At 42.1% G+C, this 21,709-nt stretch overlaps 1 protein-coding gene across 8 annotated transcripts; it reads right to left on the reverse strand.

The window, feature by feature from the left end:
* Window positions 1–1,928: 1,928 nt before the first annotated feature.
* On the reverse strand, window positions 1,929–21,361 carry LOC112909922 (signal-regulatory protein beta-1-like). Of its 8 annotated transcripts, none has more exons than XM_072736197.1 (6): window positions 21,213–21,361; window positions 18,891–19,244; window positions 8,629–8,943; window positions 3,699–3,992; window positions 2,823–2,934; window positions 1,929–2,428 (listed from the first exon to the last, which is right to left on the reverse strand). In XM_072736197.1, exons 1-6 carry the CDS (start codon window positions 21,283–21,285, stop codon window positions 2,350–2,352), a joined length of 1,227 nt encoding a protein of 408 aa, XP_072592298.1. In that variant the 5' UTR covers window positions 21,286–21,361; the 3' UTR covers window positions 1,929–2,349. The 8 variants fall into 8 exon arrangements, with proteins under 8 accessions (XP_072592298.1, XP_025841889.2, XP_072592300.1 ...); XM_025986104.2 differs by having other exon boundaries at window positions 1,929–2,650; window positions 21,213–21,343; XM_072736199.1 differs by having other exon boundaries at window positions 3,699–3,968; window positions 21,213–21,340.
* Window positions 21,362–21,709: the final 348 nt, after the last annotated feature.

The following is a 21,709-nucleotide window of genomic DNA, read 5'->3' on the forward strand; positions in this document are numbered from 1 at the left end:
TTTGCCAACATATAACATAACACCCAGTGCTCATCCCGCCAAGTGCCCCCCTCAGTGCCCATCACCCAGTCACCCCAACCCCCCTTCCACTACTCCTTGTTCATTTCCCAGAGTTAGGTGTCTCTCATGTTTTGTCACCTTCACTGATATTTTCACTCATTTTCTCTCCTTTCCCTTTATTCCCTTTCACTAATTTTTATATTCTCTAAATGAATGAGACCATATAATGTTTGTCCTTTTCCGATTGACTTATTTCACTCAGCATAATACCCTCCAGGTCCCTCCATGTCGAAGCAAATGGTGGGTATTCATCGTTTCTAATGGCTGAGGAATATTCCATTGTATACATAGACCACATCTTCTTTATCCATTCATCTTTTGATGGACACCGAGGCTCCCAGGGCTGTTTTGGGACTAAGGACTAACCCTAGATCCACTCCACGACTGGAAAAGTGCAGGTGTCCTTCCTTTCTGTTCTCTAGAGAGGTACAGAGTGGGATTTAGTGTAGAACGCAGGACTGAAAGATTGGGAAGCAGTAGAATGATGATGAGTTAAAGTCTCCCCATCTGCCCATAGACAGTAGGCAGTATAGCTCCCTGGAAACCACCGAGCAAAGCTGGGTTTGAGTCTGATTTTTTTTGGTTCCATAATGTGTTATCTGAGTCATACTGAGTAGGTTTCTTCAGATCCCTCACCTGCAAATTGGGGAATGGTGCACATCTTGTGGGACTAGTATAAATAGGACTGTATGTGAAGTGCTGGACCTGGGGTGACTATGCTCTCCTCCTAATGTGGATTCATAAATGTCATAATAGGAAGGGAACTTGGGGGCTTTTTAGGTATTGTCTTTCCATTTATTTTTCCTTTGGATCTTAAGTACATAGAATTATACCTATCATAATTCTAGCTTCATGACACAGTCATCATTGATCCATGCATGACCCTCTTTTATTAATCTACTTACCCATCTATCCATCCATTTACTCTCTCTCTCTCCATCCGTTCCTTCCAATAATCAGTCCATCTACCTATCTACTGACATATCTATTTATCAACTTACACTGTTATTCTATTTTTAAATTTATAATGATATACACATTCATGAAGCTACCACTCAGAATGGAAGCTAGAATCCTGATACTAACTTCCAACTACCTATACATACCCACCCTTTTCATTCTTTTCCCTTCCCCTACCTCAGGCTACCATTTAAAATCTTGAGTTCAGGGATGCCTGGGTGGGTCAGTGGTTTAGTGTCTGCCTTCGGCCTAGGGTGTGATCCTGGAGTCCTGGGATCAAGTCCCACATTGGTCTCCCTGCATGGATCCTGCTTCTCCCTCTGCCAGTGTCTCTACCATTCTCTCCCTCTCTCTCTCTCTCTCTCTTTCTCTGTCTTTCATGAGTAAATAAATAAAATCTTTAAAAAAATCTTGAGTTCATCTATTTTGAAAAAATATGGGTTTATAAAATTTATATGTATCCCTAAAAACCATTTGTTAGCTGTTTTTAGCTTTAGAAACATAATATCATGCTGTATGAAATCTTTTAGGTCTTATTCACTCCTAATATTGTATTTGCTAAGATTTATCCACATTATTGTATGCAGCTATAGTTCATCCACTTTTATTGCTCTATAACATTCCGTTCTGTGATTTATACTAAGTTATTTGCCCATCATCCTGTGCCTGCACATTTGGATTGTTTTGTCAGGTTTTTCTAATTTGAAACCATGCTAACATGTATATATATATATATATATATATTTGAATATACCTCCTGGAGCACATGTGAAAGAGTTTCTTTGGGATATATATAACTCAAAGGCAGAAATAGCAGGTTATGGAGTATGTGAATGTTCAAGTTCAAATTTTCCAAACTGTTTTCCAAAAGCAGCTGTGCCACTTGACATACCCATCAGCAACATGAGAAAGAGTCAATGGCTTCTTTATTTTTTCTATGTAGGGACCAAGTGGTGTCTCAGGGTGGTTTTGCTTTGGTTTTTCCCGATTACTAATGAGATTGGACATCTCTTTATATGTTTATTGGCCATAGATGTTTCTTATAACATTTTAATGAAGGAGCTGTAAAGGTCTCATGCACAACAGGCTTTCCTTGAGGAGTCTGGGAGAGGCCTTCAGAATTGCAGGTTTGTGTGCCTCCCTGGATAGGAGCTTAATTTGCCTCTTCTGGGTTTCTTGCTCAGGGTCATGGACTTCATGCCCAGAATCCCCAGAGAAACTGCTGTCCATAGGATGTGAAAGGCTACCTCTCAGCCTTTCCCAGTCCAGGCTCTCATCCTTTCTGTGGGCTGCAGGAGACAGGGAGGGACAGCCAGTGCTAGACAGGTGTCAGGAGGCTGGTGGGACAGGAGAAGCTTTGGTAGTGGCTGCAGGCTTCATGGCAAGTGCTGTTCCTGGATCAGTTCTCCTAAATAAAACAGGAGGGACTGAGGCTCCTGTGTCACTGTGGAGGGCCTTGTGGTACCTGTGACCTGCAGGGGAAGCGGGGAGCTGGGGCAAAGCCCTTGTTCTCAGGCTTCTCATCATAGATCACCTCAAGAGTGTGGTTTCCATATTAAGCATCCTTCCTGGGGTGCTACCCCTGCCCAGAACAGGGAAGCCTGCATCTTTGTGCATCTTCAGCCTGGAACTGTGAGGGGCAGAGGGGAAGATTGAAAGGATTGGGGCACAGTTCTTAGAGACACTCTGGATTCCACATACCTTCAAGGTCAGTATGAAATGGCTTCTTCTCACAGTGCCCCCTGTTGGCCTGGAGTATCCCCGCCCCTGGAAACCCAACCTCTCTCTGAGGTCCCCCTTACCTGGAAGGGAATCTCCTCTTGAGGACACAGATGGTGCAAAGTGCAGTGAGAGAAAACAACTTCCAGCCAAGCAGGATGAGGGTCCCAGAGGGGGCGCTGAATGCTCTGGCTTCTGGAAAGATATGGGGATGAACTTGGCTTCCGGCTCTCACCTCTCAACCCTTAGGCAGGCCTAGCCTCACCTCAGACTCTGGTCTTAAGACTCAGCCGGAGAAGGAATCCCCTCACCTCTCTAAGCCTCGTTTCATAATCTTTAAAATGGGGATGATAACACGTACCTCAGGATGTCTCGGTATCAAATGAGAGCACCCTAATAGGTGCTTGGTAATTGTTGAATCCCAACGGCTTTGGACAGGGTGGGTGAAAATGGGGGAAGATAGTTCAGATGAATTTAGCTATTCACTGGAAGAGCTGGTGCCAGAAGTGTGCAGTCAGGATCCAGCTGGGTGATGAAAGCAGGCAGCAGCCTCTGGGACCAAATAGCACCCTCAGCTGAGGTTGCTCTAATTGCTGTCCCATTTATTAAAGAAGATTGTTATTTATTTATTCATGAGAGACATACAAAGAGAGTCAGAGACACAGGCAGAGGGAGAAGCAGGCTCCATGCAGGAAGCCCGACATGGGACTTGATCCTGGGTCTCCAGGATCACACCCTGGGCTGGAGGCAGTGCTAAACCACTGAGCCACCCGGGCTGCCCTGTCCCATTTTATAGATGAAGGAACTGAGTTACAGGAAGGTGAAGTGACTTCCTCAAAGTCACGCATGACAGACATGGCAGAACCATCTTATGAACCTGGCCTGTTGGTGTCCAGGTCTGGACCTTTCACTGCTTGGTTATTCCCCCCTCCCCCACTCACCCCAACATGCTGGCTCACCTCTGAACTCACTCAGTTGCATGCTGGCCTGGACCGGTGGCTGGGCCTCTTGCCACACTTGGCAGGTGAACTGTGCTTTGTCCTCAGAGGTGTAGACCAGGATATGACTGTCTTGGTTGAATGTGCCATCTGGGTTCTTGGTGAGCACGGAAGCCTCACAGGCCTTAAGGCCTCTGTTCATCTCTAGCCAGGTGCTTTGTATGACTTCAGGGTAGAACCTTTGGATGTGGCAAGTGAGTATGGCCAGCTGAAGGCTTGGAACCTGGTGTGCTGATATAGTCACTGTGGGTATAACTGAAACAACAGCCCTTCCTTTGTTCCTTCCTTCCCTCAAGCAAAAGATGCTCAAGGAGCATCCTTAGCTTTCCAACCCTGGTTCTTGGGATACAGCAGCAAGCAAGACTATCCCTGCCTCACAGAGCTCCTGCTCTTCTATGAAGGACATAGAAGGAGAAAATCAGGGACATGATCCTCATACGGGTTCTGAGAACCTACACAGGATCACCTGACCTGGTCTGGAGATGGGGCATATTAGGGAAGAGTTTCTGAAAGAAGTGACCTTTCAGCAGAAATAAGAGAGATGAATAGGAGTTAACTGCATGTGGCAGATTGTGTTTTCCAAAAATGGCCACAGCAAGTCCCCACATGTCTTCCAGAACCTTGCCATTCCCCATTGGAAAGGGAGTCTACTTCTGCCCTGGAACCTGGGTGGGACTTTGTGACTGCCTGATGAAGAGTATAGCAGAGCTGACACTGTAATTTCCAAAGGACGGTTATCAAAGTTGGTGTGACTACCACTTGGGACTCTTGGGACATTCACTTTTGGAGCTACAAGGACGCTCAAACTAACCCACATGGAAAGATGATCAGGAGAGGCCAATGTCAAAAAGAACAGAAGCCCCAAGCCAATAGCCAGCACCAATGGCCAGGCATGTTAGCGAAGCAGTTTTGAGATGATCTTAGCCCTGTAATCATTGAGGTGAGGTCCCAGACATCATGAAGCAGAGATAAACCATCTCTGCTAGGCCCTCTCCAAATTCTTGCCTTACAGAATATGTGAGCATAATAATTTGGGAGATTTGGAGTAAGTTTAGAGCATTGGAATATGTTTGGGAATAATTTGCTATGCAGTCCTGCTAACTGGAACATTAGGCAAAGGGACTGGTGGAGGGCCAGAGGAAGGAAGGCTCTGGGAGAGGCCACATGTAGGGAAGTGCCTCTCAGGTAGAGGGAAGGGCATGGGCAGAGGTCCTGAGGTGAAGCCTAGCGTGTCCAAGGGCAGAAAAATGATCAGAATGAGTGAGGGTGAGCATGAGCGAGATGAAGCCAAATTCATAGCCCCTGGCCATGAAGACTATCTGCACTTACTGGTCCTACACACTTGCTCCTGGGGGCACATAACAACATCCTAAGGAGCCCATACATTGGTAGTTTAAGACAATTAATTTCCAGCTCCTGAGCCCTCACATGACTCTTTCCTGAAATTGATCTGCCTGAGAATGCCTACTCCTGCCTCTTGCTCCTGTTCCTCAGTCCTTCTCCCAGTGTTGCAGAGGGAAGACCTTCCTGCCACACATCCCAAATCTACCTCTGGTGCAGTGACCTTGGGTGACACTCTGGGACACAAAATAAAGGGACAGTTCAAAATCTTGCTGGCTAGAATGACTACTTTAATCAAAGCATCATAACCTCCCCCATCTTGCTCACTGAGCTGCATCTCCGATAACATTTTAGTGGTTATTTTGATGATTGTTTGTCAAAATCTGTCAGATACTTAGATTGTTTTGATCGATTGTGCAATTCAATCCAAAAGAATTTTTTTTAACACTTAGAGCCTATGGTCATAAGAAACAATTTTAAAAATTCAATTTATATATATATATTGAATTTTCTATATAACAAGTTATATATACAATTCATTATATAGAATATTCAATGCATATATATTTGTGGTAGTTCTATGTTTTCTCATAGTTCTCTATGATATGTATGATGATGTGGTCAATAAGGACTTTCAAATATAGAATTTAGTTACAGTAGGATAAAGTTCTCCCCAGGAATTAGAATGGAAATACAAATTTAGGAAGTGAAAAGAAAATTATAAAATTTCTGATTATTCAAGAAGAGCTTGTTTATGTCTATTGTAATGGATGATGGTGGAAATCAAAGCAATATGACTTTACTTTTCCATTGAACATTTCAGAGAGATGTAACATTTGAAATATCCCAGGGGAGGGGGATCCCTGGGTGGTTCAGTGGTTTAGTGCCTGCCTTCAGCCCAGGGCGTGATCCTGGAGTCCTGGGATCGAGTCCCACATCGGGCTCCTGGTATGGAGCCTGCTTCTCCCTTTGCCTGTATCTCTGCCTCTCTCTCTCTCTCTCTCTCTCTGTCTATCATGAATAAATAAAATCCTTTTTTAAAAAAATAAATATCCCAGGGGTTCTGGCCCTTGCAACTATTTAAGTCTGTGATGAACAATTTTATTTTATTTTATTTTCTAAGATTTTATTCATTTAAGAGAGAGAGAGAGAGGGAAAGAGAGAGAGAGAGAGAAAGAGAAAACAGGAGCAGGGGGAGGGGCAGAGGGGGAGGGAGAAGCAGGCTCCCCACTGAGCAGGGAACCAATGTGGGACTCCATCCCAGGACCCTGGGATTATAACTTGAGCCAAAGGCAGATGCTTAACTGAGTGAGCCACCCAGGCATCTCGTGATGAACTATTTTAGATGTTACCTTAAAATATATAAGGAACTACATAGTTCTTCACAATTATCTCGGGGTATATGAAAAAAATGTTTAAAGATTTTTGTTGAACATGCTGATAAGGATTTTATTTTGTTTTATTTTTGTAAGAGCAGTGGTGAGCCAGCAAAGGGTTTTAAGCAAAGAAGGGACAAGACCTGCTTCCTTTATAAAATGCGTTTGACTGCTGGGAACTTGGGGGCTACACTGTCAAGGGTAATGGTAGATATGAGAGAAGGGGCTATGATGACCAGGTAAGGGATGATGTTGACTTGAACTTGGGGATGAATCTGGGCAGTGGCAGTAAAATGGATGAGGTCAGAGAGACGTGAGAAGTCTATTTGGTAGAACTTGTGATAGATTTGGTAAAATAGGTCTCTGGCTTAGATGGTTGGGTTGATGGGGTGTCTCTTCATTGATATAGGGAAGGACGGGGAACCAGGGGTTTGGAGAGAGTGCAGAAAGCAGCACAATGCCCATCTTGTACTGACCATGATGAAAGCACCTTTCTTGGGGAAGGGGGACCCTGCCTTGCTCTGGTATCTCTGTGTTGTGTGGGAGGTCTGACATGGTCATCCAAAAGGCGTATTACTGAGTTCAAATTCCATCTCATGAACTTAAAAGTCACGTGACCTTGGACAAGTCATTTTACTTCCCTGCAACTTGATTTCATCATCTGCATGAAGCAGGGACACCTAGCTTCTTTGGGATGCTCTAGGTGGAGGCTAGAATTCCATTTCCAGGCTGGAACTCTCTGGTATCCTTATTTATTTATTTATTTATTTATTTATTTATTTATTTATTTATTCTCTGGTATCTTTTGGCTATGTAAGGGCAAACTACTACTTAGGGAGGGAGGCATTTCCAAAATGAGGAGCTAAACTCTTTACCTTGGTACTAAACATGGTCTCCAGTGAGGAGGAGGGTTGCTGTGGAGACCGTGATGCTGTTAATGGGTTTTCTCTTTGCTTTGCTCTGGCTGGAATAGACAGAGAAGGAGCAGTGGGGCTCCAGAGCCCTGAAAGGGATGTGCCCATCTACAGGAGGTGAGTGGGGTCTCTGCACTCTGAGGTTGCTGTGGGGTGGTGACTGAGGAGAGCGCAGATCCCTTGCAGACACCCTTGTGAAGGCCAGTGAGGGTGATTTCCTTCCTGTGTTGTCCTCTCCCCTGATATCAGGGTGGGTTTCAAATCCAACGACTGGCAGCAAAGCGATGGTGGTGTGTTGGTTTACACCATAGTGTTAGGAATTTGCAGGGACAATGCAATAGGGGGAAATTTCCTTGCTGTGGCTTGAAGCGCTGTGTGGTCTTGTCCCTGCTTCTCTCTCCAGCCTCTTCCTTCTCCACACACCCTGCTTCCCTAAGCTCTGATCACATGGATCTCTTCCTCCACTCTGCTCTGGCATGTCTCGCTTCCAGCCCCCATTACAAGGCCTTTACACACCCTGTTTTCTCTGCCTGGAACATTCCATCTTTTCCTTGGAGGACCCCCTTTCATCTTTTTGCCGTGGCTCCTCCAAAAAGGCATTTCCTTAGTAAACTATATTTCTCCTGTTTTCATTTATCTTAATACTCAGTTATTTTCTCTCATAGCACATATTATAAGTTAGAACTATATGGGGCACCTGGGTGGTTCAGTTGGTTAAGCATCCAACTCTTGATTTTGGCTCAGGTCATGATCTCAGGGTCGTGAGATCGAGCCCCTCATCGGACTCTGGGCTTGGCAGAGAGTCTGCTTGGTATTTTCTCTCTCCTATTCCCTCTGCTTCTCCTCTCTCTAATAAGTAAATCTTAGGAAAAAGTTAGAACTGTATAGTTTTTGCATCTTGTTGATGGGGCTTATGTGACTGTGAACTTGGTAGAGCAGAATTAGGTCTGTTCTGTTTACCATGGAATCCTCAGCACCTAGAATAATGTTGCCACATAGCAGATGCTGAGTAAACACTTGTTGAATGAATGAATGAACTTCCACCTCCCAAATATAAGAGAGCAAAGGGAGCTCTGAAAGAGAAGTACCTAACCATGGCATCTTGTAAGAAGAGGATGGTCCTATAAGATAGGGAACCTCATACCTATCTTACAAGAGGTTTGATGAAGAATAAATGGGAGGAGGCAGGTGAAGTGCTCCAAACGGAACCTGTAGTGGTCAGCAAGGGTTGGCCATTTGGGTGGGGGGGGGGATCCTTACCTTGGAGGAATTTGGAGATGTTCACGTGCCTACTGAGGGGGCTCTGCAATGTACTGTGAGCCACTTGGCAGGTGAGCTGGGAGTGGAGTGAGGATAAGTCAAGGGTCACCATGGCTATGCTGATGATAGTGTAGGACGCAGCATCTCCAAGCAGGAAGACCAAGGTCTGAAAGGCGGGAAGCTCCATGCCATTTTCAAACCATTTCAGGTGTATGTTTTGGGGAAAGAAGCCAGTTGACGTGCAGGTGAAATTCACTATCTGGCCTGTGCTGGTCCTGTTGGAGGGGCCAGAAACCTCTGGAAAAGAGGGCTTAGCTTTGATTGAGGCAAAGTTGAGAGAGAAGAGAGAGAAATAAAGATGGCAGGTTACTCTTTAGTTCGATACCTGCCCTTAGGGTTCACCCAGCTCCACTCACCCCAAACTCTCACCTCCAGTCTTCTCCTCTGTGTAATTTTTATTATGACACTTCTTACCATTAACAGTTTGCCAACTGGCCTCACTGACTGCTTCTCAACCCTGCTGTCTGCACTCAACATCAGACCATGGCAATAGTGTTAAAATGCAAATCACAAATTGTCATTCCCCAACTTCCTTCCCTCCCCTCCTTCCCAAAGTACATTGTTTAAAAAGTCATATAAGGTATAGAATTAAAAAAATCAGATCCCTTGCCTCCTCTCCTAGGAAAAAAATGTGCAGACCAACCACTTTTAAGTATTTTAGCTGATTCTTTGTTTTCTTTCTTTCTTTCTTTCTTTCTTTCTTTCTTTCTTTCTTTCTTTCTTCTTTCTTTCTTTTCCCTTTTATTGAGAGAGAGAGAGAGAGAGAGAGAATGAATATGAGTGTGAGCAGGGAGGGGCAAGAGGGAGAAGGAGAGAGAGAATCTCAAGCAGGCTCCACACTTACCATGGAGCCTGACGCAGGGTTCAGTCCCATGAACCTGAGATCATGACCCGAGCTGGAATGAAGAGTCAGATGCTTAACCAACTAAGCCATCCAGGTGCCCCCTCTTTGTGTTTCTAAATAAGATGCTTATACCATTATTTGTCTTTTTTATCAGTTTTATATATTATGAATAGACCTACTACTATGGAAGATGATGGTTTAACTCTCATATATCTCCCTCCACCAAACAGTCACACTTCCTTCCCTTACATCTTCCTATAATAGACACATCAAAATCTTTTATCTTATCAGTATTCAGCATTTATATTTTATGACCAAAGAAGTATTGTTCACAACTGGGCCATGTAATATATCATTATTACATTTCCTTTCTTGCACAACTTCCCCCCGAACCCAGTTTTTATATCTTTCTTTTTTTTAATAGTTTTTATTTATTGAAGTCATCTCTACATCCAATGTGGGGCTTGAACTCATGACCCTGAGATCAAGAGTCGCATGCTCTTCTGACTGAGCCATCCAGGTGCCCCTAATTGTCCTATACTTTTTATTTGCTTAGTTTTAATGAATCTATGACAAATTCATCCCTAAACTTTCTGCCAGATAAGTCCTCCCAGTATGTTTGATATTGCTAAGTAGTGTAGTGAACTTCCGTTTAGGGTACATGAATACCTGAGAGTGTACAAGGACTTTTCAGAAATTATACAGGCTTGGGTTTAAAAAGACCCTTTATTAAAACACAAAGTATAAGGGCTGACTGAGTGGCTCAGTTGGGTAAGCCTCTGATCCTTGATTTTGGCCCAGGTCACGATCTCAGGGTCATGAGATGAGTCAGGCTCCGCGCTGGGCATAGAGCCATCTTAAGATCTTTAGATTCTCTCTCTCCCTCTGCCCCTTCTGCTTGCCACTCATGCTCTCTCTCTCTCTCTCTAAAAAAAAAAAGGAGTTATTTTTTAAACATAATCAAAATCCATTATCATACTTAAAATTTTATAGTAATTCTCTTATTATTATCTAATACTTTCCAGCATTCAAATTTTCCTGCTTTTATCACAAATATCATTTTATAATTGATTTGTTTGAATAGGATGTAAACAAGATCACATGTTACATTTTGTTGCTATGTATTTTATTTTTTTTTAAGTAGGCTCCATGTCCAATGTGGGGCTTAACTCAGGACCCTGAGATCAAGAGTCGCATGCTCTACTGACTGAGCCAGCTGGAGCCCCTCCTCTTATTTTTTCTTAATATTTATTTGTTGAAAAACCCAAGCCTGCAGGAAAAACCTGCAGAATTTTCCACATTCTGGCATATATTTCTGTGGTATCATATTTTTTAAAAAAGATTTTATTTATTTGACAGAGAGACAGTGTGAGAAAGCACAAGCAGGGGGAGTGGCAGATGCAGAGGGAGAAGTAAACTCTCAGTTGAGCAGGGAGCCTGATGTAGGTAGGGCTCAATCCCATGACCCTGGGACCATGACCTGAGCCAAAGGCAGAAGCTTAACTGACTGAGCCACCCAGGAGCCCCTTCTGTTGTATCATTTGAAACAATCCTCTCTCTCCCATATTTTGCCTACAGTTGGATCTAAAGGGTCTAGTTGGTTAGATCCCGGTTCACAATTTTGGCAAGAACACCTTGTAGGTGGTTAATTAAGAGGTATATAATATCTGGCTCTATCTTTTTATTTTTATTTTATTTTTAAAAAGATTTTATTCATTTATTCATGAGAAACACAGAGAGAGGCAAAGACATAGGCAGAGGGAGAAGCAGGCTCCCCACGAGAAGCCCAATGTGGGACTCGATCCCAGGACCTGAGATCACGACCTGAGCCAAAGGCAGACACTCAGCCACTGAGCCACCCAGGGGCCCCGCTGCCTCTTTTTATAGTGTGCAGATTGATTAGTGGCTTTGGGTGTTGTCAGATTGATCTGTCTGTGATGAAATTCTCTACCAGCCTTTAGCCTAATGTCTTTAACAAACGTAGGTAATTATTGTCTTGATCCATCATTCCACCAGGAGTTATGCACTGGTGGCTGACTATTGCTACCATTCCTTCTGTTGGTATCAGTTGAAATTATTTTTTTCATTCAACTATTTTTGGTTATTCTGACATATAGTCCATATAGGAAAGGCAGGGAAAATGCCTTTGCTTACTGTCTTTTGGATTTTGGAAAAATGGGTTGGTGCCTTAGTAACCCCCAAAGGTGAGTAATGAAGTTTCTTTTATTTTTGTATCATTATAAAATCATAATTTTTAAACATTTTTGATGGATGTCAATCTACTGTGATTTTTATTCTTTTTAATGCTCAAATCATCTCATCTTTGGCCAATGGGAGCTTCCTTTAAGTTAGTTCCTGAGTCTTTTTAAATAATTTCAGTAGACATTGATAGTTTACTTGCTTTTCACACAACAAAATACTCCAGGCTAATTTTGCACATTTTCTGTCCAAGATCTGGAATCGGTCATTGCCCTATATAGCCCTGGGTGTTTTTTGTGAAAGTGCTAGAGACCATAATCTATGTACTAGTGATGCTCATTACTACTAGGTTGTCACTGCTTCCAGGTCCTTTTGGAGGACAGGGCTATGAAGTAAGTATTTTTTAAGGAGGGAAACAATTAAACAGGTTAATACTGATAGTTATAATCCCGTTTTAAGAGTGCAATTTTTAAGCCTAACTTCTCTATTTCTGCCTGGTATCTGTCTCTATCCTGAAAATTCCAGTTCCTAAGGACTTCAACACAGTTATTTATTTGCTTTATCCTTCAACACATATATAATACTTATAAATACCAATATCAGATATTATTACCAAATTATTGAATAGAGTTTTGGATTTCCTCTTGGTTCCCTTTGTTCTTAGGATATGTTTCATTGGAGATATAGATACATACTGTATGTAATATACACTCTCCAAGGTATGCCCCAATTCCTGGAGCTTGACCACCTCAGTGCATTCAAGACTACTTCCACATGCCTGTCTATGCATGTTTCTTCCTGAAAACTTTTTCAGAAGATTGATTATATGGAAGGTTGTCCGTGCATATGAAGCATGGGGCATCTAACATCCTCTGAGAACAGCTCTCAATCAATGCCTGGGAGGGAATTGGTATATAATCAGCCCAAACACCTTTTCTTTCAAGAGGGATACATCTGAGACATGTTCTGTATCACTTCCCATAGGTTTTCATCTGATTAAGCTTCATTTACCCACAGTAGTGGTGAGCTTGATGACACAGCCTTCACTAACTGATTTTACCACTCCCTTACTGGGGTTCCTTGCACTCATATATTTGTCTAAGGATCTGCTTGGTGAGTCCAAGCTAAAACCCTATTTTTTTTTTAAAAAGACTTTATTTATTAATGAGAGACACACACAGAGAGGCAGAGACATAGGCAGAGGGAGAAGCAGGCTCCCTGTAGGGGGAGCCCAATGTGGGACTCAATCCCAGGACCTGGGGATCACAACCTGAGCCAAAGGCAGACACTCCAACCACTGAGCCACCTAGATGCCCCTAAAGCCCTATGTTTTAAAGTCTCTTGAAATAACTTCTCTTTATCTGGTTAAGCCATCAATATATAGTTAGATTAATTAGTTAAATTTTAGATTTAGTAATCTAGATATTCAGAAATGTTTAAATTTTGTTTATTAATTATTTAAAATGTGCAATGTTTATAAAATCAAAACCTCAAAGTACAGTCAGAGAAGTCTAACTTTCATCCCTGTCCCTTCTACCCTACTGCCTTCCTCCCCTATAGGTAAATGTTTAAAAGTACATTTTGATTTTTCCTCTTTTAAAAGAATACGATCAAATATGGATATGCTTGTATTTCCCACTCTTCTTAACATAAAAGATAGTGTGCTCCACACACTATTCTTCACATTACTTTTCCTGTTTAATGATATCCTGTGGGTCATGCTGAAGCAAAGTGCTGACTTCTTCTCAGGGCTTTTTAAAGTTGTAGTACTGCATTGTGTGACTCTACCATAATTTATTTAGCAGGTTGTCTTTTATTCTTATACATAGTGTTGTAACCAAGAGCCTAACCATAAAACATTATACTTATGTTAGTATATTTTTGGGATACATTTCTAGAAGTGGAATAGTTAGGTCACAGGGTAATGTATAAGCATGTAATAAGTATATCTAATATGTAATTTTGCTAAATATTGCCAAATCCACCTCCTTATGACTTACATAATTTTGAATTTCTACCTACAATATATGGAAGTATCAGTTTCCCCACAGCTCCTCCAACAGAGTGTATTGTCACAATTTTGAATTTTGGCCAACCAGATAGGTGAAAAGTTGTGTCCCAATGTAGTTTTAAATTGCATATCCTTTCATATGAGGGTGATTGAACAATACTCATATATTTAGGAGATGTTTCTATTTCACTTTCTATAAATTGTCTTCTCATATGTATTGCCCATAATTCTATAAAGTTGCTTGTTGTAAAATTTTAGAAGCTCTTTATATACATTAGGGGTGATTCTATGTCTGTGTTATAAATTGCAAAATAGTATATGCACACACCCCCACTCCATAAACAAGTTTCTTTTTGCACAATATGATCAAATTGTCATTTTTTCCTCTTTTTGTCTCTGCATTTTGAATTACAGTTGGGAAGGTTTTCTTCACTTCCAGATTACAAAAGAATCCAGACATGATTATCATACTTGCACAGTTTCATTATTTAAATATCTGACCCATGTGGAATTAATTTTGGTATGTGGTAGGAGGAACTGTTCTGGATTTTTAAATTCTGTTCCATTGGTTTGCTTACTAATGTTCCAATTGAATCACCACTATTGTTGAGGACTTCTTTCCTCATGAAGTTGCCTTTACTTTTTTTTTTTTTAAAGAAATCAATTGACTATATATTATTATATGAATCTGTTCTTTTTCATTGATCTATTTGTCTATCTTTTTTTAAAAGTTTATTTTTAGTAATCTTTACACCCAGTGTGGGGCTCAAACTCATGACCCTAAGATCAAGAGTTGCATGCTCTTCTGATTGAACCAGCCAGGCACCCTTATCTACTTGTCTACCTTGATGCCAATACTACACTGTATGATTTTTGTAGCTTTATAATAATTATACATTCATGAGAAATATTGATCTCAAGTTTTCTTTATCTGGTTTTAGTATCACAGTAATGCTGGTTTTAAAGATTGATTGGGAAGTATCATTCTCTTTCCAATTTTCTGGAATAATTTGTGTAGAATTGTTCGTATTTCTTTCTTAAATGTTTGATCGAGTTCCTCAGTGAAGTCATCTGAGCCTGGACTGTTGTTGTGAGAAGGTTTTTAAACCACAAATTCAAAAATCAGGCTACTGACTTCTTGAGTGACCTTTGGTAGTCTGTGTCTTCCAAAGAATTTGTCCATTTCATCTAAGTTGTTGAGTTTATAGGTATAAAATTTTCCATAAAGTTTCCTTATAATATTTTTAATATCTGTGGAGTCTGTAGGGACGCTAACTCTCTCATTCTCTCTTTTTTTTAAGTTTGATTGTTTGTTTATTTATTTATAGTAATTTCTACACCCAAGGTGGGGCTCAAACTCATGACCCTGAGATCAACAGTTACTCTTCTGACTAAGCCAGCCTAGCATCCCATCTCTCAGTCTTGATATTGGTAATTTGCATCCTCTTTTTTCTTGGCTGGCTGTGTGGCTAGGAGTTTATAAATTTTACTGATTTTCTTAAGAAACAGCTTTTGGTTTTATTGATTTTTCTCCTAGTTTTCCATTTTCTACTTCTGATTTATGCTCTGTTCTTTATTATTGCCTTTCTTCTGGTTACTTTGGGTTTCATTCATTCTTCTTGTTCTAATTTCTAAGGTCACTGAGTTGAAACTTTTCTTCTGTCCATTTAGTGCTATAAATTTCCCCCTAAACACTGTTTTGGCTGCATCCACAAATTTGGTATGTTGTACTTTTATGTTCCTTCAGTTTAGAATGCTCTCATTTTCCTTTTATTCTTCCTTTCATAACATGTTATTCAGAAGTGTATCACTTTGTTTCCAAATGTCTGGGGATTTTCCAGAGATTATCTTGTTATTATCAATATAATCTCAGTGAGAAAACATTTTGTATGACTTGACTCATTTTAAACTTACTGAGACAATTTATGGACCAGGATATGGTACACCTTGGTAAATGTTACCTTTGCAGTCAAAAAGAATGTGTATTCTGCTGTTTGCGGCTCAGGTGTTCTATAAATGTCAGTTGGCTTAAGTTGTTTCATAATGATGTTCAAAGCTTCTACATATTTAGTTATTTTTCTGCCTTCTTGTTTTGCCAGTTATTGAAAGAGGAGTGTTGAAATCTGAGATTATAGCTGTTTTCTCCTGCATACTGTGCCAGATGCCCCATACATTATGACGTTTTTCACTCAGGTTGGTGGGAATAGGTACAGGAATAGCCTTGTGTGAGCTCCAGGGATATTTTCCCTTGAGGCTATGTACATATGTATGTATGTCCTCATGGACATACTCTTCTGCCAAATACTCAAGATCTTTGGGATTCTTTCTCTGTGTATCTTTCTCATCTTCAGTGCTCTCCTCTGAAAACTCCAGCCACTTTGCCCTCCTTGGACTTCTAGCTCCCTCTGTCAACTCGAAGAGACCTCCGTGCTCCATTTGAGTTTTCTCTTCCTGCATGATGGCATGGAAGCTTTCTCAGAGAGTAAGCTGGAGGGCAAACTTGGGTTCCACATCATTTGTCTCTCATCTCTCATGGATCACTGTCCTTTGTTGCCTGTCGTCCAATATCCTGTCAACCATTATTTCATATAATTTGCCCAGATTTTTTTGTGGGCAAGTAAATCACTGTTTTGGTAGAAAGTGCCCAAAGTATTAAATTTGATATTGTATATGTGATCATCTGTCTTATTATATCTTCTAACTGTTTTTTTGTTTGCTTATATGAAGTCTATTTATTTCTGTTTATTGATTTTATAACTTGCCACATTACTAAAGTATCTTATAGTTTGTAATAGCTTAATGTTGAGTCCACTAAATTTTCCAGAATCCATATCATCTACAAAGAGAGATAGTTTTTCTACTTCCTTTATAATTTGTATGCTTTCTACTGTTTTCTTCTTTCTGAAAGCATTGGCTAATACTTTAATCTTTTTTTTATTTTTTAATTTTTTTTAATACTTTAATCTTAAATGATATTAGAAGTGATGGGCATCTACGACCCAGCAATTGCACTGCTGGGGATTTACCCCAAAGATACAGATGCAGTGAAATGCTGGGACACCTGCACCCCTATGTTTATAGCAGCAATGTCCACAATAGTCAAACTATGGAAGGAGCCTCGGTGTCCATCGAAAGATGAATGGATAAAGAAGCTGTGGTCTATGTATACAATGGAATATTACTCAGCCATTAGAAACGACAAATACCCACCATTTGCTTCAACGTGGATGGAACTGGAGGGTATTATGCTGAGTGAAATAAGTCAATCGAAGAAGGACAAACATTATATGTTCTCATTCATTTGGGGAATATAAAAAATAGTGAAAGGGAATAAAGGGGAAAGGAGAAAAAATGAGTGGGAAATAACAGAGAGGGAGACAGAACATGAAAGACTCCTAACTCGGGGAAACGAACTAGGGATGGTGGAAGGGGAGGTGGGTGGGGGTTGGGGGTGACTGGGTGACAGGCACTGAGCGGGGCACTTGACAGGATGAGCACTGGGTGTTATTCTGTATGTTGGCAAATTGAACACCAATAAAAAAAATTTATAAAAAAAAAGTGGTGGGCATGAGTTTGAAGACTAATGTTCTAGCAATTCAGTCTTTTTGAGATGTCCCTCTTAAAGCCCTCAGTCCTCCTGTTCTACAATGACCTACTGGCTATTCCTATGCCTCTTTTCACATCTCTTATATTGGAGTCTCCAGTCCTCTATTTCTGGTTCCCATTCTTACTTTTCTTTGTTTACCTTTTATCTTGGTAAAACAGAAAGGATACATTGAAAGGTAGCTCTTGGTGATGTCACAAATTCAACAGATTGGCTGGCTCTAGAATTTTGAGTTGGACATCACTTTCCTTAAGTATTTTGAAGGCACCACTCTTCGTCTTCTAGCATCTAATGTTCCCTATATACATCTCATGCTGATCTCATTCAAATGGTTTGCATACAAGTTGCTTTTTATTTTCAATTCTTAAAAATCATATGATCTTCTCTTTGTCTCAAAAGACTGCCTACTAATTCCCTTTGCTTCTCCATGGCCCTGAGGTGCTAAAGTTGTAATTAAAAAATTCTGTTGATGTATGTTTCTATTCTGTTTTGTTAGAGTAAGTTATTACACTAATTTTTAACAGAGAAAACAACACAATCATTAAGTCATTAGTAAAACAGGCCTAAACTAACTGCTCTGCTTCCCAGGCTTCCCTGTATGGATGCTGCTTAGAGTCTTGTGAACTTTGTCTTGAGCCACCATTCTATCCGCCTGGACCAAATCCAAAAATATACAGGTCTTAAAAAAACAAGAGCAAAAGTAAAGAAGTATAAGGATTACATAGTCCATATCCCCAAATACTATTTTTATGATTTTCTGCTTCAATAATTCTTTCATTCTTTGTTTCTGTGAATCCATGTTTCCATGCCTTTAAGATTATGCTTTTAAGTTGTTTTAATATTCCAAATAATGATGATATACACTAACGCAATACTTATGTTACAGGTGCTTTTCTAACTGTTCTACATTTATAAACTCATTTATGTTTGTACTATTCATACATATCTATGAGGTGCTATTATTATCCCTATCGTACAGATGAGGAAATGGAGGCACAGAGAATTTAAAAAAGTCAATAAAGTCACACAGCTTGAAAATGGCAGTTAAAAGTTGAATCCAGACCATTTGGCCCTGGTGCCTATAATTTTACTCACTCTGCTTTCCACTCTAATTTGTGGCTTTTGAAAATGTGAGATTTTATTTATTTTATTTTTTTTATTTATGATAGTCATAGAGAGAGAGAGAGAGAGAGAGAGAGAGAGGCAGAGACACAGGCAGAGGGAGAAGCAGGCTCCATGCATCGGGAGCCCGACGTGGGACTCGATCCCGGGCCCCCAGGATCGTGCCCTGGGCCAAAGGCAGGCGCCAAACCGCTGCGCCACCCAGGGATCCTGAAAATGTAAGATTTTAAAGGGTAGGATTCTACTGCTAGGAGCCCTGGGTTTATGTTTCACTCTGCTCCTGTGCTGTGATTTCTTACTATCCCCATCTTCTGTCCTCAACTTTGACACAGGGTTAACAAAGGGAGAGCCTTGGGCTGAGAGCCTGGAGTTTGTGATTTGTCTTAGAACAAGGGGCTGGGTTCTCAGGAATCTGGACTTACCATGTACGAACACCCTGGTGCCTGGTCCAGACTTCAACTCCACATCGGGGTTTCCTTTCTGGAACTTCACACAGTAGTAGGTACCGGCATCTGCTGGGGTGATATTACTGATGCGGATGGAAAAGTCCACGTTGTTTCTCTTTGTGGCATCTGTAATATTTGTTACTCGGGGGAAATGGCCTCCTCTGAAGCTGAAGATTAACTCTCGGCCTGACTCTGTCCCCCTGAACCACCTAACCGTCCCAATGGGGATCAGGGAAGTCAGGGTACAGCGTAGAGTGAGGGTCTCTCCAGGTGGGAGTGACACTGACTTCTCAGGCTGGATCACCTGCAGCTCCACCTCACCTGCCACTCCTGGAGGGAAAAAGAATTTAGCTCCACTGTCCCCAGCCTGGCCCAGGGGACTTCTCTTACAACTTTGTTGTGAGACTGAAATTGGGAACCTTTGAAAAACACTCAGGACTGTGCCTTAAGGCCTGGAGCCTGGATCTATAGTCAAGCTGATGTGGGCTCCAGGCCAGATCCCAGGACGCACGAACCTGCGGCTGTTTGGGGGAAGCCCCTCCCTCCTTCCCCTCCATCCTTGGGCTTCGGTAGTTTCCTCTGTCAAGCAGGATGGGTCAAGCCTTTCCCCATTAGTGCTGTGAATTTTAAATGAAGACATGGGTTGTCAAGGACACGGAGTGAGTGCTATAATGGCCAGAATCAGCAGGACTGTCATTTTATGTGTTCATATTTGCCTTCATTAAACCCTAGAAGGATTTGACAGCGAGTTTCCACAGACCCTTCTGTGTACCAGACATCACTCTAAGCACTCACATACAGAACTGACTCCTTCAGCTCCCGCCACTACTCTGTGAGAAAGGCTTTATTTATTTATTTATTTATTTATTTATTTATTTATTTATTTATTTATTTTTATGATAGTCACAGAGAGAGAGAGAGAGAGAGGCAGAGACACAGGCGGAGGAAGAAGCAGGCTCCACATACCAGGAGCCCGATGTGGGATTCGATCCCGGTCTCCAGGATCGCGCCCTGGGCCAAAGGCAGGCGCCAAACCGCTGCGCCACCCCGAAAGGCATTATTATTTATCCCTGTTTCCACACAAGAAAATGGACGCACAGAGAAGTTTGTAACTTGTCCGAAGTCCGGGTATAAGTGGTGAACTTGGATTTGAACTCTGACTGATCTGTTTCAAAAAGTATCTGTGCTTTTAACCACTTTCCTGGACAGCTTTTCCACTGAGGTGTCAACCTGCTGTGGGAGGAGAAGGGGCACTTCACCTGTCTGCAGGCTCCTGGGATTAGGTCTGGCAAGAAGGGAGCCAACAGGCATGATTAATTCCCATATTAAGAATATAATTTTAGGATATTGAGATTTGGGGGATACTTAATGTCTACAAAGTACCACTTCTCAGTTTTCTTTTCTTTTCTTTTTTAAAGATTTTATTTATTTATTCATGAGAGACACACAGAGAGAGGCAGAGTCATAGGCAGAGGGAGAAGCAGGCTCCCCACAGGGAGCCGATGAGAGACTTGATCCCAGGATTCCGGGATCATGACCTGAGCTGAAGGCAGACACTCAACCACTGAGCCATCCAGGTGCTCCCCACTTCCCAATTTCCTAATCCCTCTGCATGGCATGTGGAGTAATTGTGATCTGTTGATCTACCTATCTATGATCCTCTCTATCTTAAATGAGGGTGGCTCTGACTCCCAGGTTCTAGGGTTTTCAGCAGGAGTCAGATGCTGCACCTCTGCCTCCTCTCTCAGGATGGCACCAGGTCCTGCAGATCAAGCCACAGGGGGTCATGGAGCCTTCACAGGGTGATAGGAGTTTTAGAAGTGAGGCAGGGCTGGGAAACCTCGTCACCGAGAAATGCCTGGTGGGGTAAATGCTGTCTGGACCTGACTGGGAAAGGAAATGACACCTCTAAGTAATAAGCCTTCTGGGGGGATTGGTTTGGGAGGTCCTTGTTGTAAAAGAAAACATTCAGAGAAATGTCTTCAAGAGGAAGTGGCAGGGGCGCCTGGGGGGCTCAGTCAGTTAAGCGTCTGCCTTCAGCTCAGGTCATGATCTCAGGGTTTTGGGATCAAGCCCCACATCAGGCTCCCTATTCAGTGGGAAGCCTGCTTCTCCCTCTTCCTCTGCTGCTCCCCAGCTTGTGCTCCCTCAATCTGTCAAATAAATATAAAATGTTAAAAAAAAAAAAAGCAAAAAAGGAAGCGGCAGTGTCCTCCCCATTGCCAATGGGAAACAGGTACCACTGCAGCCGCACTCAGGTGAGCACCCTGCCTACCGGTCCCTAAGGGTGGCACTCACCTGTGAGGCCCAGCAGCAGGGGCAGCAGCAGGGGTGGCAGAGGCAGGCGGGGTGGGGAGGCAGGTGCAGGCATCGTGGTGGCAGGGAGCCTACTCTGTGTGAATGTTGTGCTGGAGAGGCCTGGGACTTCACTCTGCAATGAGAGGGGAAGTCTTGTCTCACTCACGAAAGAGGAAGTGACTGTGATTGGAAGAATGTGCTGTGGGATTTTGACAATTTCTGCTTCTAGACTGTGAAAGAGGAAGCAGGCTAGGCTACGAAATTATAGATAGAAGGCTCCCAAGATGCTTGGAGAAGTTGTGGCAGACCCTGTTAGTGTCAGGGCTATGTCCCTTTGCCCCCTCACTCCATGTCAGAGGCCCTGCTGGCTTTTCCTTGTCCAAGAGCATGAAGGTACATGGTCTGCCAGAGTAGAGGGTGTGTTGGGTCTTCGAGAACGGTCCAGATGAACTGCCCAGCTGTCCAGGATGAAGGCTCTGGGGAATAGGGCTTCCAGG

The sequence above is a fragment of the Vulpes vulpes genome, chromosome 14 (assembly GCF_048418805.1).
Source record: "Vulpes vulpes isolate BD-2025 chromosome 14, VulVul3, whole genome shotgun sequence".
NCBI classification, from domain to species: Eukaryota; Metazoa; Chordata; class Mammalia; order Carnivora; family Canidae; genus Vulpes; species Vulpes vulpes.

What these genes read in the sequence shown, in the direction of transcription:
- LOC112909922 (XM_025986104.2), bottom strand. Translation starts at nt 21,285, where the DNA reads ATGCCTGCACCTGCCTCCCCACCCCGCCTGCCTCTGCCACCCCTGCTG. An exon ending in CACCAGGGTGTTCGTACATG is followed by an intron (nt 8,944 to 18,890) that starts GTAAGTCCAGAT and finishes CCTCAATCAAAG; the next exon opens with CTAAGCCCTCTTTTCCAGAG. An exon ending in GCAACTGAGTGAGTTCAGAG is followed by an intron (nt 2,935 to 3,698) that starts GTGAGCCAGCAT and finishes ATATCTTTCCAG; the next exon opens with AAGCCAGAGCATTCAGCGCC.